Source organism: Vigna unguiculata, chromosome 1, assembly GCF_004118075.2.
Source record: "Vigna unguiculata cultivar IT97K-499-35 chromosome 1, ASM411807v1, whole genome shotgun sequence".
Taxonomy (NCBI): domain Eukaryota; kingdom Viridiplantae; phylum Streptophyta; class Magnoliopsida; order Fabales; family Fabaceae; genus Vigna; species Vigna unguiculata.
Genome location: NC_040279.1, coordinates 5,409,360 through 5,424,472, shown reverse-complemented (window position 1 = coordinate 5,424,472; position 15,113 = coordinate 5,409,360). Strand labels below are relative to the sequence as shown.

Genomic DNA, 15,113 nt, shown 5'->3' with positions numbered 1-15,113 from the left:
CAAACTAAAATTAATTTCAATATTTTTAATTGACAATTTGATTTTTTTTTTCTAGTTTAGAATAAATCAAGTAAAATATCAACAACACTTCAAAACTTACATTTCAACCACTCTTTTAACTTCTTATTTCGTTAGGTGAACCAAGTTTTGTAATTTTTATGATTTAAATTAATTTTATTTATATTGATATAAAATTTTTAACACACTTACTTTATGTCAAAAAATATAATATCGGACGTAAAACTAAATATTAAAATATGGTTTTATAATAATAATTTGATTTTAGATGAAATAAAGATTCAATGAATCATAAATTTTACTGTGATAGATTATAATTCATGATTCGATGTTAATAATTAAACTTTAAATTTAATTTATTTTTACAACATTAACTTTGTAAAATTAAATTATGTTTAAAATCTATCTCTTAACACATTAAAAGTATATCTTTGTGACTGAATTTTGAAATTATCTTACTTGTAAAATATTCTAGGTATGATTTAGTCCCAATAAATTTCTTTAGAAAAAGGTCTATTATTTGGAAAAAAGAAATTCTGTTGTAACTCAAAATAGTGTGTGAAGTTTGGTAGAAAGTCAAAATCCATCCTTGCTCAAAAAGAAACTACTCCATTGTTGTTTCTTGTTAGCCACTTGGAACCTTCTTCTTCCTACACTTAACCCTAATCAAATATCTGAAAAGACAGAATTATCCTTAATCACCTTTTAAACTTTCCAATAGATTATTTTAGAACATTTAACATTAGGATAAGGTACTAAAACAAAGGTAAACACTTCCCAAATAAACTTTAAATTATTTCAGAAAATTAATTCGGTAATTACGGAATGTTCTATTCATACGTATCTTTTTCAGAATATTTTAGCCGAAAGAATATTCTGTTTGGGAATAAACTTATAGAATGAAAAATTGTAGTGAAAGGTCAATGAATGTGAAGAACACTTTGAAAAAACACAATTTGTAGAAGCCAACCCAATTGTGTGTGCAAGTTGAAGTGCAACACCGTGTTTAAAGCTTTTAAGGTTTAGACTTCAACGCAAACATGCACGATAAAACCATTTGACCGCCGCCAAATTCATGTACCCCATGTTTCTATATTGTGTTTTAAATCATTGTTATTTTTTCTTGTAGAAACTTCTATTACACAAAGCTTAAGTCAGTAGTACTTAATAAGCTAACTAATAAATTAATTAAAAAATGTAAAATAATATAAGATGAAATGAGTATTTTAATTTTATTGTATAAATGAAATTTGTTATTCTAAATAAAAATATATTATTTTGTATTTTATCTTTAAATTTGTTGAGATAACATAACTTTTTTAAATATTAAACTTTTATTATATTTTTAATGCTTCTATTTATTTTATCAATTATTTAAATAAGTTGATCTAATAAATATAAATTAAATAAACTTGAATAATAAAAACATAAGAAAATTAAATAAATTATAAATAAATTAAAATAAGTTTTAGTTTAGCAGAAATTTTAAAATAAGTTACTTTGAATAAAATTAGTCAAACCTATTCCATGTTAACAAATTTATATGTTTATTCAACTTTTGTTTTAAGTATTAAGTAATATTTTAAATTAAATATTCAGTATGATAATGTTCTTTATTTAAGTGTCCTAATTATATACTTACTTTAATTTTAATTTCTGAAATACTTTATATTTTTTTTCTTTCATAATCTACTTTTATAATCTATAAGATGAAATATTATAACTGTTTTTTGTTGACAAAATATTCTTAACATTTACATGTGTATATTGATTAGCCAGTTTTTTAGTTTTCATTATCTAAAAATCTTACCGAACAAAAATTATAATCTTTTTCAAAAACTGAAATTTCTTATAACTATTCTTTTATAAGTATTCCATTATAATTTTTCTTTTTGTTTTACTGATGTGCTTTTATTAAAAAATTAAAAAATTAATAAAAGATTATATTCCTATGATTATTTTTATGTATATAATTTTTAATTGTTTCAATCATATTTTTTAATTGATTTTGTTAAACTAATTAATTTTGAAACTATATTTTTCTATTTTTATAGTAATAGATGAAAGCGTGTTTTTATACTAAGAATACCGAATGCGTGTGTGAGTGAGCGACCGTGCCCCCATCATGTAAATTACTATTTAAGCTTACTCACGCAACCAAATTTTCAAACACTTCTTTGAATTTTAGTTGTCAAAACAAAAACCCTTTTTAAAGGCTTTTTGAACCATTTCTCTGTTCTAACTTCCAAAAACCAAAAACCAATGGTACTTTTGATAGAGAAACTAGCAAAACATTGCTTCTTCAAGCTGGAGAATCACCACCACCCCATCACACACCCTCAGCCAGAGGAGTTTTCATCATCTTCGTCACTTCTGGCTTTCAAATCTCATGTGTCTAAATCAATCGACCAATTAGCATTGGATTTGAAAGCCAGATCAGAAACCTTGTCCTTGACATGGTTTGAAAGGTGTTTAAGCCTCTTGCCTTTGATCAACAAGGCTTTCGCAACGCTTGTTGCAGATATGAACTACCCAATGAGTGAATGGGAGGTTGGTTCCACTGAAGGGTATCTCAGCTACACCTTGAGTTTGCTAGAGCTTTTCAATTCTATTTCTTCTTGTCTTTCTCATCTTGGCCAAGCTAGGATTTCTCTGGCTCATGGTTTGACCCTGGTGGAAAACTCACCTTCTTTGGCCAGAAAGCATCTGAAAGGAATTCAATTTCAACAGGGGGGTTTCAACACCAACTTTGGTAAAGATCTTGATGAAACAAGGGTTTTCTCTGAGAAAGAGAGGAGTGTTCATGAGGCTGTGAAGGAGATGAAGAGTGTTGGATTCTGGGTATGTGGGGTTTTGTTGACTTGTTTATACGGTGATGGTAAGTCATACATGGAGCTGAGAAAAGTTGCTGGTGGGTTTGATAGTTCTCTGGTTGCAACACTTGATTTCCAAATTGGTGAACAGTTCGTGGAGAAAGTTCCCATCTTCAGTGAGATTAAAGAGGTCAATGATGCTGTTGCTGACCTTGTTGCTGCTGATGAAGTAAGAAGACACTACGCAGCCAAGGAATTGCAGACGAAGCTTCAAGTGTTGGAGAAGTTATCTGATAGTATAAGCAAGGAGGTGGATAATTTGTTTTCCAATGTAATGACTCAGAGATCTAAATTAATTGACGGCTTTCGACTACAGCAACAGCCACAGAAATCAAGTTTCTGATCATGTAGCATATGTTATGTATATAGCAGTAATTATCATGTATTATGTATATTAGCAGTAGTTCTTGATTACTTCTGTAATTGTATACGGTGGTTATTTGCACACTGAAGCACAATTTGTAATACATTTGAAATAAGAATGATGAAAGACGTGGTTCTAAAGATACAATTTATAATACTATGAATTTCTTGTTCTCAGATGATTAAGAATTATGTAACTTCTTACACCTTTGCGTTCACCATAAAGAGAGCAAAAAATGTCTAGGAAATTAAGAAAATGAAAGGAGTTAATGTGAAAACTTATCTCCCACAAAGTAATGACTTTTATTCTCAACAAATCTCTGCTGTAAAAACGATTGCCTTCTTAAAATAAGCAATGAAATGAAACAAGTGTGGAAGAGTAATATAAACTTAACAGTGAAGACAGTTAAAACAAGTAATGGAGCTTGGTGAATGATGAAATAGGTAACTTGATTAAGATAGAAAGAAAACATAAAGAAGGATTAATGTGAAACAGTAAAACAAAACAGTGTTTTCATTTGACCTTTCACAGTCACAGTTAATTAGGCCACAATTTGGTAAGAATGGTCGATCTGCATATTCTAAAAGAGCCAAATTCCAATTTATAACTTGAGGGTCACTTTTAGTCATAACCTTTCTCCCTAATCTATATTGTACATAACTACAACTGCAATAAATTAGTCTGAAATTCTATTTTCCCTGTTGAAATAAGAAAATCAGAAATCTGCAAAGTCATTTGAAAAGGTTTCTTTCTTGGGGCCCTTCCTCTTGAACACCGGCAGGCAACCTACAGAATGAGACCAGTAAAGTCAGAAAATGAACATAAAATAGGAGGAAAATCCCTCAAAACTTTACTAGTGTTTTAATGCATTCAAATCTCTTAAAAGTGTGTATAGCTAACTCATTGGCTAGGTCTATAGGTAAAAACCTGAGAGAAAGAGGTTAAGAAAAGGATGCAAAAAATTAATACAAGAAAACTTGTTAAATTCAAATATGTCCCACAATATCATCCTATGCGGTATTAATGCAAGACACTTGTTTTGTAAATATATCTGATAGTGAAAACCAGTACGACAGTACTGAACAACATGTGTGGTTTCAGCTGCTTGAGACCGGTGGAGCTACATGTACACCCTAAAGTACAGGTGCACTCCTGATTTTGATAAAATTATTACTAAGCATATGAAAAATATTATTTTGTTCTCCCTAATCTTATATATTTGAACCCACTAACCGTTGTTCTATGATAGACTTGTATGTAATTGGAAGTGTACAAATACACCACTTGACTTGTTCAACTTACTTAGGGTCTTAGATCCACCACTAAGACTCTCTGTAACCCAAATCATGGTAAAAGTATTTTATGCATGCAAATCAAGAAAAGTATTGTTTTCACACAGAAAACATGGGCTGTGAAGATCTACTCAATTTATCTTAAAGGTGTGCTAATTGAAAAAACATAGTACCCCAGATGAAATAATGTGTCTGAACTTCCTTTCTCATTGCCACAGTTATTGGCCAAGCTGAGACATCTGGCACCGGTATTTACAAAAGTGTTCTTTCTTTCAGGACGTTGATATTGAAATGGGACCATTGCTTCTGATTGTGGAAACAGACAACGAAGCTCCTCAACCTATATCATGATATAGGAAGAAAGATAAAGCTATTAGTGACATAAGATGCTGGAAGAACAACATTGTACAGAACATAGAGAAAGTGAATAATATTTGCCTGTCTGCGCAATGTTTCATTCTCCAACATAACCCGCTGTTCCTGGAAAGAATTGACCAAACAAATTACTATTACAAAAAAAAGGAACGTTTTTCTCTTACCCTCACTATGACTAAGTAAATAGTATGTTCCCAAGTTCACTATATCCTCAAATTGATACACATTTCAATTTTATCCACAAATTTCTAAGCACTGAAATCAAATTCTTCAGCCTTTTAATATGAAGACCATGCTTGTCAACTGTACGTGCACACCAATGTGAAATGTCTAACAGGCTGATCTGGTGCAGTTCATAAATATCAAATATGAAATTCTGTTACTTTGTGTTATTGATGGAGGTCTATCCATGAAGATCAACAATATGGAAGGAGGCTCAGAATAGGATTTTTGTATCTTTCTTACATTATTGCAATTAGGCCTTGTTTGTAGTTCAGCTTGTTAATTTTGTTTAGGCAATTACTTCATCCTATCATTTTCTTCCTATACCCTATCACTTCCGGAATTTCTTTAATGGAACACAATAAACAATTTCGGAATTTTTTTTCTGGAAATCAATCACCCCTTCCTTTTACAGAAAACATTTTAGAGAAGCTTTTGATGAGAAATTTGATGTAGTGCAGTAAGCTTTAGCCTTTTGTTTATTGGTGTTCGGGCAAGGGAACTTTTGCAATCAGATTATCAAAATTAGCTCTGTGCTAGGGGAGAGGGGTCTTTCTTGGTTCTTGTTTTGAACCTTTAAGATTCTTACAAAAGAAACTTTTCTTTGTAACAAATCCTCTTTAGCTTATCAGTCCTTAGGGATTATGACATTGTTCTTTCCATTCCTTATTCCCTATCTGCTTTTTTTTTTGTTTCTAATTTTTCCTTAAATTTTGAGATGCTGAATTTGTGTTCCAAGTAGGGGTTTCCAATCAATTATTGATCTTTCTATTTCAGAAAACATATCTTCCATATTGAGAGAAACTACATGTTATCTTACAGAAATACCAAAAAAAAGTACATTACTACCAGGTTTCGTTTGAAGTTAACAACTATCCAGCCAAAAGGATTGTTTTCTTGTTTAAAAATTATTAGATTTTCACTACCATGTAGATTGATAGAGTGCATGATTTGATTTAAATGCTTTAAGGGTGCATATCACTACATCAGACCTATTAATAAACCATTTGCACATATATTATTTTAAACTCCCTTGTCAAATCACCTAGGTCAGTGAGGTTTATTATAACTTTATAAGCCTAACATCTGATTTTGATACCTGAACTCTAGATTGCTCCAGCTGCTCCATAAGTAATTCCTCCTGAAAGATCAAATGTTAAGGGTTAAACATTATTCTGAGTTGAAAACATTAATTATAATTTACTGATGACATTCAATGAAAGGAAAAAACAAAACAAGATAGAGAAATGGAAAAGGGATAAAAAAATGTGACCTTTCTTGCCTTTACAGACAATAACCCTTCACTGAGTTGCTGCTCTATATTTTGCAATTCTTTTATTCCCAATCCTGTCAGATCCTTACCCAATAACTGTCTATAGTCACAGGTAAGTAAGTACTCATAAGTTGTACTGCTATCAACAAAAAAAGAGAGGAGAATGCAAAATAACAATAATATAAAGGAAATTTTCTAAGAGATTGATAGAATACATACAATTGTTTTATTTCTAACTTTGAAATTTCTTCTCTTAGAATGTCCACCATCTTAGAATCTTCCTTCTAAAGAAAAAAAAAATATTAGTATAGTAATCATTAAATCATGATAAAGAAGCACCAAATGAAAGAAATTTCAAAAACAATGCAGTCAAGCAAAATAAATATTGCAGCAAAGACAACCAAACTACCTGATAGATTATCTATAATCACAACCGAATGTCTAGACATAAAAGAGTTGCACTTGTTTTATGTAATTATAGTGAAAATTGGAGAGAACACCACATCAAGTACATCTCATGCAAAAGAATGAGAAGACCAAGCGATAGGATTCAAGCCATTGATGGATAAAATGGAGGAGTGTATTGAGGGCTAATAGAAAGGTAACATTCAAGCTTAAGGGAAAATGGGGTGGATAAAATGTTTGATCATACAGTACCCGACTCCATGGTTCTTACATTACATCTAATCACTAATTGTAGAGTTCCACTTGGGGTAGTTTCTACGAAATTGCATGCCAGATCAGTACTTTACATTTACATTTTGTCATTAGCTTGTTTACAGCATACAGAAAATCTTCGAAAAAGTTGTCAGAAATGTCTACTGAGGAATATAATGCAGCATAAATGATTATTTCTGGAGAGTAATTGTCATTGATCAATACTGACATTACAAAACAACACAAGAATGTCAATAGATTATCTAAAAATGTCAAAGAATAAGGTCATTCAATTTCTCGAACTAGAACTGTCTATTCCTTTTAGTACTTTGCATCTCTCAAATCTTTTAGTCAAAAGACGAAGTACAAACCATGCCACAATTTGGTCTTGGATTCAAGTTTATCCAGACAGAAATCAAATGAAATCTTTGTGAGACTGGTCACATGTTTGAAGCATGCTAATAAAGCTCCAAATCAAGATTGTATATTAATATTTTATATTTAAATTTAGATTATACTAATTGAATACAAGGGGTCTATTATTTGAATCTAAAAAAAGAAAATCATTTAAAGCTATGCCTTAATATTTAAGTAGTGCAGAAACAAACATAAGAACTGACTTTCTTAAGAACTAGAGTGATTTACATTCTGTCTAAATCTTAAATAAGGAAATGATGTGCTGTTTAAATCAACAAAAAAATTGTAACAGGAACCCTAAATGAGTTAGCAGGTGATAAAATTTACTGCAGATATGTAGAAATACTCAGAATAGTGCTCTGATTACAAGGGTAAATTAGAAGAAGGGATAAAATCTGATAATGAAAGAAAACAAATCAGATACGAAAAACTTTTCTTTTCTTTCCCTTTGGCAAAAGCCTGCCTTTACTCCCTGCTGCCCTCACATTTATCCCTACACTCCATAATCACATTCTCCTTCTCACCCATTCTCCACTTCTTCCTTTCTTTTCTTAGTGTTGACCTATATATAGTTACTTGGGATTTATCAGCAGGAAAACAAGAGTAGAGAAGTTTATTTTATGCAAAATAAATTATTATTTTCCAGTTTGCAATTGAATGTTCTTGCGTACTATAACCAATATATTGCTGATTTATGATAATAAAAAGCCAAAAAAGAAAAAGAAAGAAGAGAGAATGCACTATTCAACAACAACAGCAATGAAATTTGTTTACCACTTTGTAGCATTAATTAAACAACCTAATTGTGTTACATCAAAAACCTGTTCTTTAAAGTCATTTCAGGTTCAAGTCCTTTTAATGATTTAGATTAAGAGTTTTGTTTGGACAACAAGAATAGTCTGTAAGATGGTGAAACGTTCATAAGGTCAGTAGGATACAGAAGTACAAGAGAGTACCTGTGCTTTAATTTCTGCTACAGCAGCAGCATCCGTAGAACCAAGACATTTGTTGTATCTTGAAATTGTTCGCATCATTCTGCAAGAAAGATTTAGGATTTGTAAGTATCAAAATAAATATTCCCTCCCATGTGATAATTTCTTAGAGTAGTTATGTGTATTTTCCCTCTGCAGCTAAGCATTTGTATGACAGATATTCTGCTAGGTCTATGTAGTCTATTTAGTTTACTATAATTCTTGTACTGTGTTTTTGGATTATGGAAGGGATCCTTATGAAATCTATCACTTTTTGGTTTTCCAAACTTAACTTTTTCATAGACTTTTACATAAAGAAAAGTTACATAAAAAAATTTATAGAAATTACATGAAAGAATTTCTATTGATTTATTTCAATTTTTTCTTCTTCCTGACTATGTAGTTCGTTCAAATATGTGCAGTAACTTTGACATCAAAATATATGTGATCATTTCAACTAATTTCAACCAATAACACTAATAAACAAGTGTTTAAAGCTTACTATTGAGTTTAATAGAATTTGATTCAAATATCCAGCTGAGAAGTTGAAGTATAAAACATAATATGTAAGGAGTCTGTGAGAGCTTTCAATGAGCTTACTGTTTAGTTTAATAGAATGTGAGGGAAAAAAAAAATGTTCTTCAAACATCCAGCTGAGAAGAAGATAAAGAAATTTATTGATGAAACAAAACAATAATATAGCTACACAAACTCATCGTAATAGTGAATGCAGATTGAGCAAGGTTTGTAAGTTGCTTAGAGTGATGACGAAGATGCCAAAATCCACCAAAATCAGACTAAAATCCAATAAGAACACCAGAGATAAATGTATGGGAGCAGCAAAAGTTACAAGTAGTGATTTGCTATTTCTGTATCCTTACCCCTTTATTAAGGGTCTATGAATCCAGTGAAAAGCTCTCACAGACACCTTCCATCAAAAGTTTATGTCTCATACTTCAAAACTTTTGCAAAGAAAAATATTTAAGGCACAACCAAAACAAAAAGACAACATAATTTAAAACAGGACATAACTGCCTCTTCTCTTTTCTAAATAGGATCTTAGGTCAATGTACCTTTTATGGCATGCCATGTTTAATTCTTACTTCCTATATATTTAAAATTCTCACTTATGATTTGATTCATTCAGCTTCAGCTCCAACATCTCACAAACATGACAGTTTTAACAGTGCAATTTCACCATGGGAAAACATTAATGACAGTTGTATTATACAGACAATAATATAAGACAGATAACTGATACACCGAAACAAATCATTTACTTTACTTTATAAATCTTTTATGCTCTGTCTTTCGTATCAACTTCTCAACAACATAAATATTCAAAATAAAATTATTCCTTCTATCTCTATTTCATAATATTTTTCAATAAGGAATCAATCCTTTCATAGAAAGATGTCTAGCATGACAGAAAAGTAATTCTAGAATTGAATTTTGGAAGCTAGTATAAACAGTAAATTTTAGCATTTTTTATTGAATTAGCTTCCACAAACATGCTAAAATTGAGCACACAGATAGCAATTTTGAAAACTTTAGCTTGTTACTTTTATAAAACAAAATCATAAAATGAAAGCAAGAACAGTCAGATAGATAATGGGGCTGCCCCGAACTGTTCCCTGACCCTAAATTATTTTATTTCACAAGAGCAGTGCTGAGCAGTGGATAGAAGTTCAAACACCAATGAAGTTCAAACAACAGACATTTTTAGCAGCAATTGAATCACACAAACCAAGAAATTTTCAACATTCTACGAAAAATTCACTTCAAAACCATCTTCAAAACCATCATAGTTTACCTTCACAAGATATCAAATAAATCATACACTCACAAAAAATGGTTCAAACACAGAAGTCTAAAGGCTCTAAATTTTAGTCCTCAAAACTGCTAGATTTATGTAAGATTTAGCAATCACATCAAATTCAAAGCCAACAGAATCAAAATCATTTTCACACATTACACAACCACACTTAAAATTTACCAATCACACCAAATTAAAACCCAACAGAATCAAAATCTCTTCGTACATCACACAACCACAGCTAAAATTTAGCAAACACACTAAACTTAAAACCAATGGAATCAAAATCATACATTATACACCATATTGAAAATTTACTTATCACACCGAGTTCAAAACCACTGAAATAAAAATCATCTGCAAACACACCAACTTTAAAACCAATGGAATCAGAGTAATCTTCATACGTTACACACCATCAAGGAAAAAAAGCAGATTAATTTTCTTTTCAATGAAAAAACTGAAATCGATTTACGAACAACACCACTAGTGTTAACAGAGGTCACTGTCCCTGCAACAACAACATCATCATGATCACATCCGCAGCAATTTTTGAAAGCCACGATTTTTACGACCAGGAGTAGTTCCTCGATACAAAAGATTAATTCTTTAGAGTAGATGCAAGGAGATAGAAGAGAAAAAGTAAGAGGGTATAGTGAAAAGTAAGAGGACATGCAAGGGGGTGTTGAAGAGAAGAAGACGCACCCTGAACTGGAAAACTCGAAGAGCTTGCCAGTGTTCGAAAACACTATGACGGCAACCTCGGAGTCACAGAGAATGGAGAGTTCTTGAGCCTTCTTGAACAAGCCTGTTCGGCGCTTGGAGAAGGTGACTTGCCTGCTGCTGGCATTGTCGATTCTTTTGATCTCGATCTTCCCACGACCCATCGAACATGCCCAACTCGAACTCTCGAGCAGAGATTATAAGAGACGGAGTTTGAGGTCGAAAAGAAAGACCCTGTTGGGTTGGTCGAAGAGAGGAGAAGAGAAGAAGAAAAGGTGGCTTCGTGAAGACACTGAAAAGCGTTTTACCTCAAACGACTCAGCAGAGAGGTTGGCCTCGCTGGAAACGGCAACTTTGCATGGCTCCGTGTTGTTCTCTGTGCATTTAGAGACTGTTTCTGTTTCCTTTTTGCCCTGTTTTGGATTTTCCTCTGCACCTGTTGTGGGTCCCATTTTTTTTTTTTTTTTCACTTACTCTTGATTAATCATCTCATTAAATATAATTAATTAATGACTTTGTTTGTTGGTTTTATTACTTATATAATTTGCTTATTTTGAACTAGACAGTTTTTGTTTAATTTATTTTAACAAAAAAAATCTTGTCTGATATATAAACCAATTCTTTTTTATATATTTTAGCTATCTAAAATTTTAAAAATGTTATTTTAATTTTTAAAGAATGAAGAAAATTTTATTTTTCATAAAATATTTTTCTTTAATTTAAATTTTCCACAATATGAAACTAAAATTATAAATAAATAAAATTTATTTTAAGAGTTAAAAAAATGGGAAAAATATATACTAGTGGGTGATTTAGGATAAACTCTAGACCCTTATGACTAAACACTAGACCTTTATAACTAGTTAACCAATACCAATAATAATTGACATCAAAGACAAATTTTCAACCATTTAAGGAATGAAAATCAACTAAATTTGGTTGTCAAAGAACTAAATTTGGAGTGAGTAAAAATATGTTTAAGTTCATTTATAAGCTAAAATAGTTGAAGATATTTTAGTAAAAATAATTAATGAAAAATATAATTAGGAAAAGAATATACTAACAAGTAGTTTGTTTTAAGGAAAGTACACTGAAATGAAATTGAAAAAACAGTAAAGTTGTGGTCCACAGTAACAGGTTTAAGAAGAATGTCTTTACTAAATCAAAACACATTTAGTTATAGCAACTGAAAATAACATTGTTGAGCTCTCCTCAACAATAGTTTATTATTATTATTATTTGAATTTAATTAAATGTTTATCTATGTGTTACCATGATAATATTAAAAATAGAATGTAATAAAATTATTATTATTATTATTAAAAATGACTTCTTTTATCAAATTGAAGGTAAATCTTATATTATTTTTTTAAAATATTTATCTCACTTTACTTAATTGTTTACTAGTTTTATTCAATGTGATATAATAATAATAACAGTAAAAGTTTTATTTCTTACCAATTTCAAAAAATAAAAATTACATAAAATTTTAATAGTTTCACTATATTTTAATAAAAAATGTGTTTAATATAATAGAAAAAATAACAATAATAGTAATTTTACTTTTTTTGAGATATCAACATTAAAAACTATTTTACCAACCTTTTTCTCTTCTTAACAACATTTGCAATAATTTTTTTACAATAACTAATTTTTAATTATTATTTCAAATTCTATCAAATACTTACTTCATATTAAATCAAATTTCAAATTTAATATATTTATTTTAAATATTAATTAAGGTTATTTGCTCATTCAGTATATCACCTCATTCTTTTGTTTTATTTTATTTAGTTAGTTAATCAATATCAAATCTTCAAAATTAACCTATCCTTCTTTTTAACCACATTTTTTTCCCTTTTTTTTTCTCCTTTTCGAAACAATGCTAAAATTAAGAATCTATTAATATTGAGGATTTCCTAACTTTGATAGCCAATTTTGTTAATCTAGATTGAAAGTTAAACAAGAAACTTTTTAACTTTCATCATATTGGTTGATATAGAAACTTTACTCAAGAAAATGTTAGTTAGTTTTGCTTTTCTTAAATATTAAATACTGCAAAATCTTGATACTAATGGTATAAAATACAATATGAACATAAATGCATGAACAAATTTTATACTTATTAATTATAAATTGTTACTAAAAAGATAGATTACCTGTCTCAGAACTTTATTGATCATTTATGAAAAATTGAATTAACCAACTTTCTTTTCTTGTTGTTTTTAATATGACTTTTTACACAGTTTCAACTTATTATGCATGAAGTTAAAAATAGGATTGAAGTTAAAGATTTCATGAGAAATGCTACTAAACTTGAAAAGAAAAGATGTGATAAAAAGATTAAAGAAGAACCCAAACTTTAATACAGCCTTATATATAACGACATTATGGATAATCCAAATATGTATTGATTTAAAATTTATATTTTGAATGTATTTTATTTTTAAAATTAATTTCTGTCCGAACACGTCAAGAGCAGAGTCTGATCAAATGGGCGAAATATTAAAAGCGACATTCATCACTTTTATCTATGTAAACGAACACGTGTTCGGCATGCACTTGTGCACTTATAAAGAGAAAAGTTACCGTAACATCAAACATTCTCATCTTAATCATAAACATGAGTCATGGTAAAAATTTGCAAACTGACCTCAAAATCTTCAAATACGACCACAACTTTGAACATTTAATGTAGAAAACAGTTTACATTATATTTTTAACAGCAACAATGATTAAATAATATTAGTTATATATAATCATATTTTGACTATTTTATTTACTCGCGTTTAACCTACTATTTTAATTATTCTTAAATTATTATATTATATTATTAAAAAAATTAAAAATAGATAATTAAAAAATGATAAGAATTATGAGTTATATGAAAATAGATAATTAAAATATCATTATTCATTACATATATTACTTAAAAGATAATTTGATATTTATATTATTGTTATGTTATTGTTATTTTATGTATTTAGAGCTGTCAAAGTTGGAATTCGCGAGCTAACCCGGCTCATCACGGGTTGGGCCGGATTGGGTTGAAATTTTATTAAAAATTTCAATACGGATTGATTTTTGACCCAACTCACCTAGAACCTAGTTCATCTGGACTGAACCTGTAGTGAACCGGGTTGACTTACCAACCCGCAAATAAAGGGTCACACAATTATTTTTTGCTAAGTTGGGCTTTGTATTTGGGTCATGTTAGATTTTTTTTTAGCCAACACATAGATAATTTGTATTTTTGTGATTTTGGTTTGTATTTGGATTGTATTAAAGTTTATTTAGATTTTAATTAGAATTGTAATCTAGTTTTGACTCAAAAAATAAATAAATAAATTATATTTTTTTAATTAAGTGAGCTTGTGAGCCAACCCGTTTAACCTACCAATTTGCGGTGGGCCGAGTCGGGTTGGAATTTTGTTGGCTCGCTAATAAGTGAGTCAGGTCGGGTTGGCTCGCTAAGTGATCAATCCGTAGTGGGTCGAGCCGAGTCGGGCCGGATTACCCATTTTTACAGCTCTATATGTATTTATCCTTTGGTGATTGACGTGTGTATTTTTACATTGGATTAAATATTATAGTTGTTAATTTGACTTATGGTTTATAGTCAGTTCCAACTCATTTTTAAATAAGCTTCTTCTAATAGGTTATAAAGAGATAAAAAGGCTTAAAGTTCGTATTAGTAGTGGGTTAAGGTCAAGATCAACGTGGATTTGGTCCCACACTAATTAATTCTTAAAAGTAACATTTTCAACCAAGGTCAAAAGTCAAGTCGAGTCGTTTTTTACCAAAATTCGAGGCAGGACGATCCACACGGAGGTCGAGATGGACATTTTAGGGCAAAATTTGAGACAAACTATCTTAGGTCACAAGTCAAAAGGGGTGGTCTAGGCTAAAGGTCGAGACAGACAAGCCGTTCTGGACCAAAAGTCAAGACGGGTCGTCTCGTGCCAAAAGTCGAAAAGTAATGTCGACAGGCCATCTTGAGCCAAAGGTTGAGACGAACCTTTTCGGGTCAAAATTTGTAACTGGTCATCTCAGACAAAAGGTTGAAAAGGGTCAACTTTGTTCGAAGGTCGAGACAGACCGTTAAAGACCGA

The 15,113-nt window shown here is 30.4% G+C and overlaps 2 protein-coding genes across 2 annotated transcripts; one reads left to right on the top strand and one right to left on the bottom strand.

Annotated features, from left to right (window-relative positions):
- The first annotated feature begins 2,174 nt into the window (after nt 1-2,174).
- On the top strand, nt 2,175-3,414 carry LOC114164766 (protein BPS1, chloroplastic-like). Its single transcript, XM_028049530.1, has one exon. It carries the CDS (start codon nt 2,281-2,283, stop codon nt 3,232-3,234), a length of 954 nt encoding a protein of 317 aa, XP_027905331.1. The 5' UTR covers nt 2,175-2,280; the 3' UTR covers nt 3,235-3,414.
- A 301-nt stretch (nt 3,415-3,715) lies between these two features.
- Nucleotides 3,716-11,374, bottom strand: LOC114162656 (agamous-like MADS-box protein AGL15). Its single transcript, XM_028046615.1, has 8 exons — nt 10,984-11,374; nt 8,448-8,526; nt 6,637-6,701; nt 6,418-6,517; nt 6,244-6,285; nt 4,986-5,027; nt 4,721-4,887; nt 3,716-4,041 (listed from the first exon to the last, which is right to left on the bottom strand). Exons 1-8 carry the CDS (start codon nt 11,163-11,165, stop codon nt 3,987-3,989), a joined length of 732 nt encoding a protein of 243 aa, XP_027902416.1. The 5' UTR covers nt 11,166-11,374; the 3' UTR covers nt 3,716-3,986.
- Between the last annotated feature and the right edge of the window lie 3,739 nt (nt 11,375-15,113).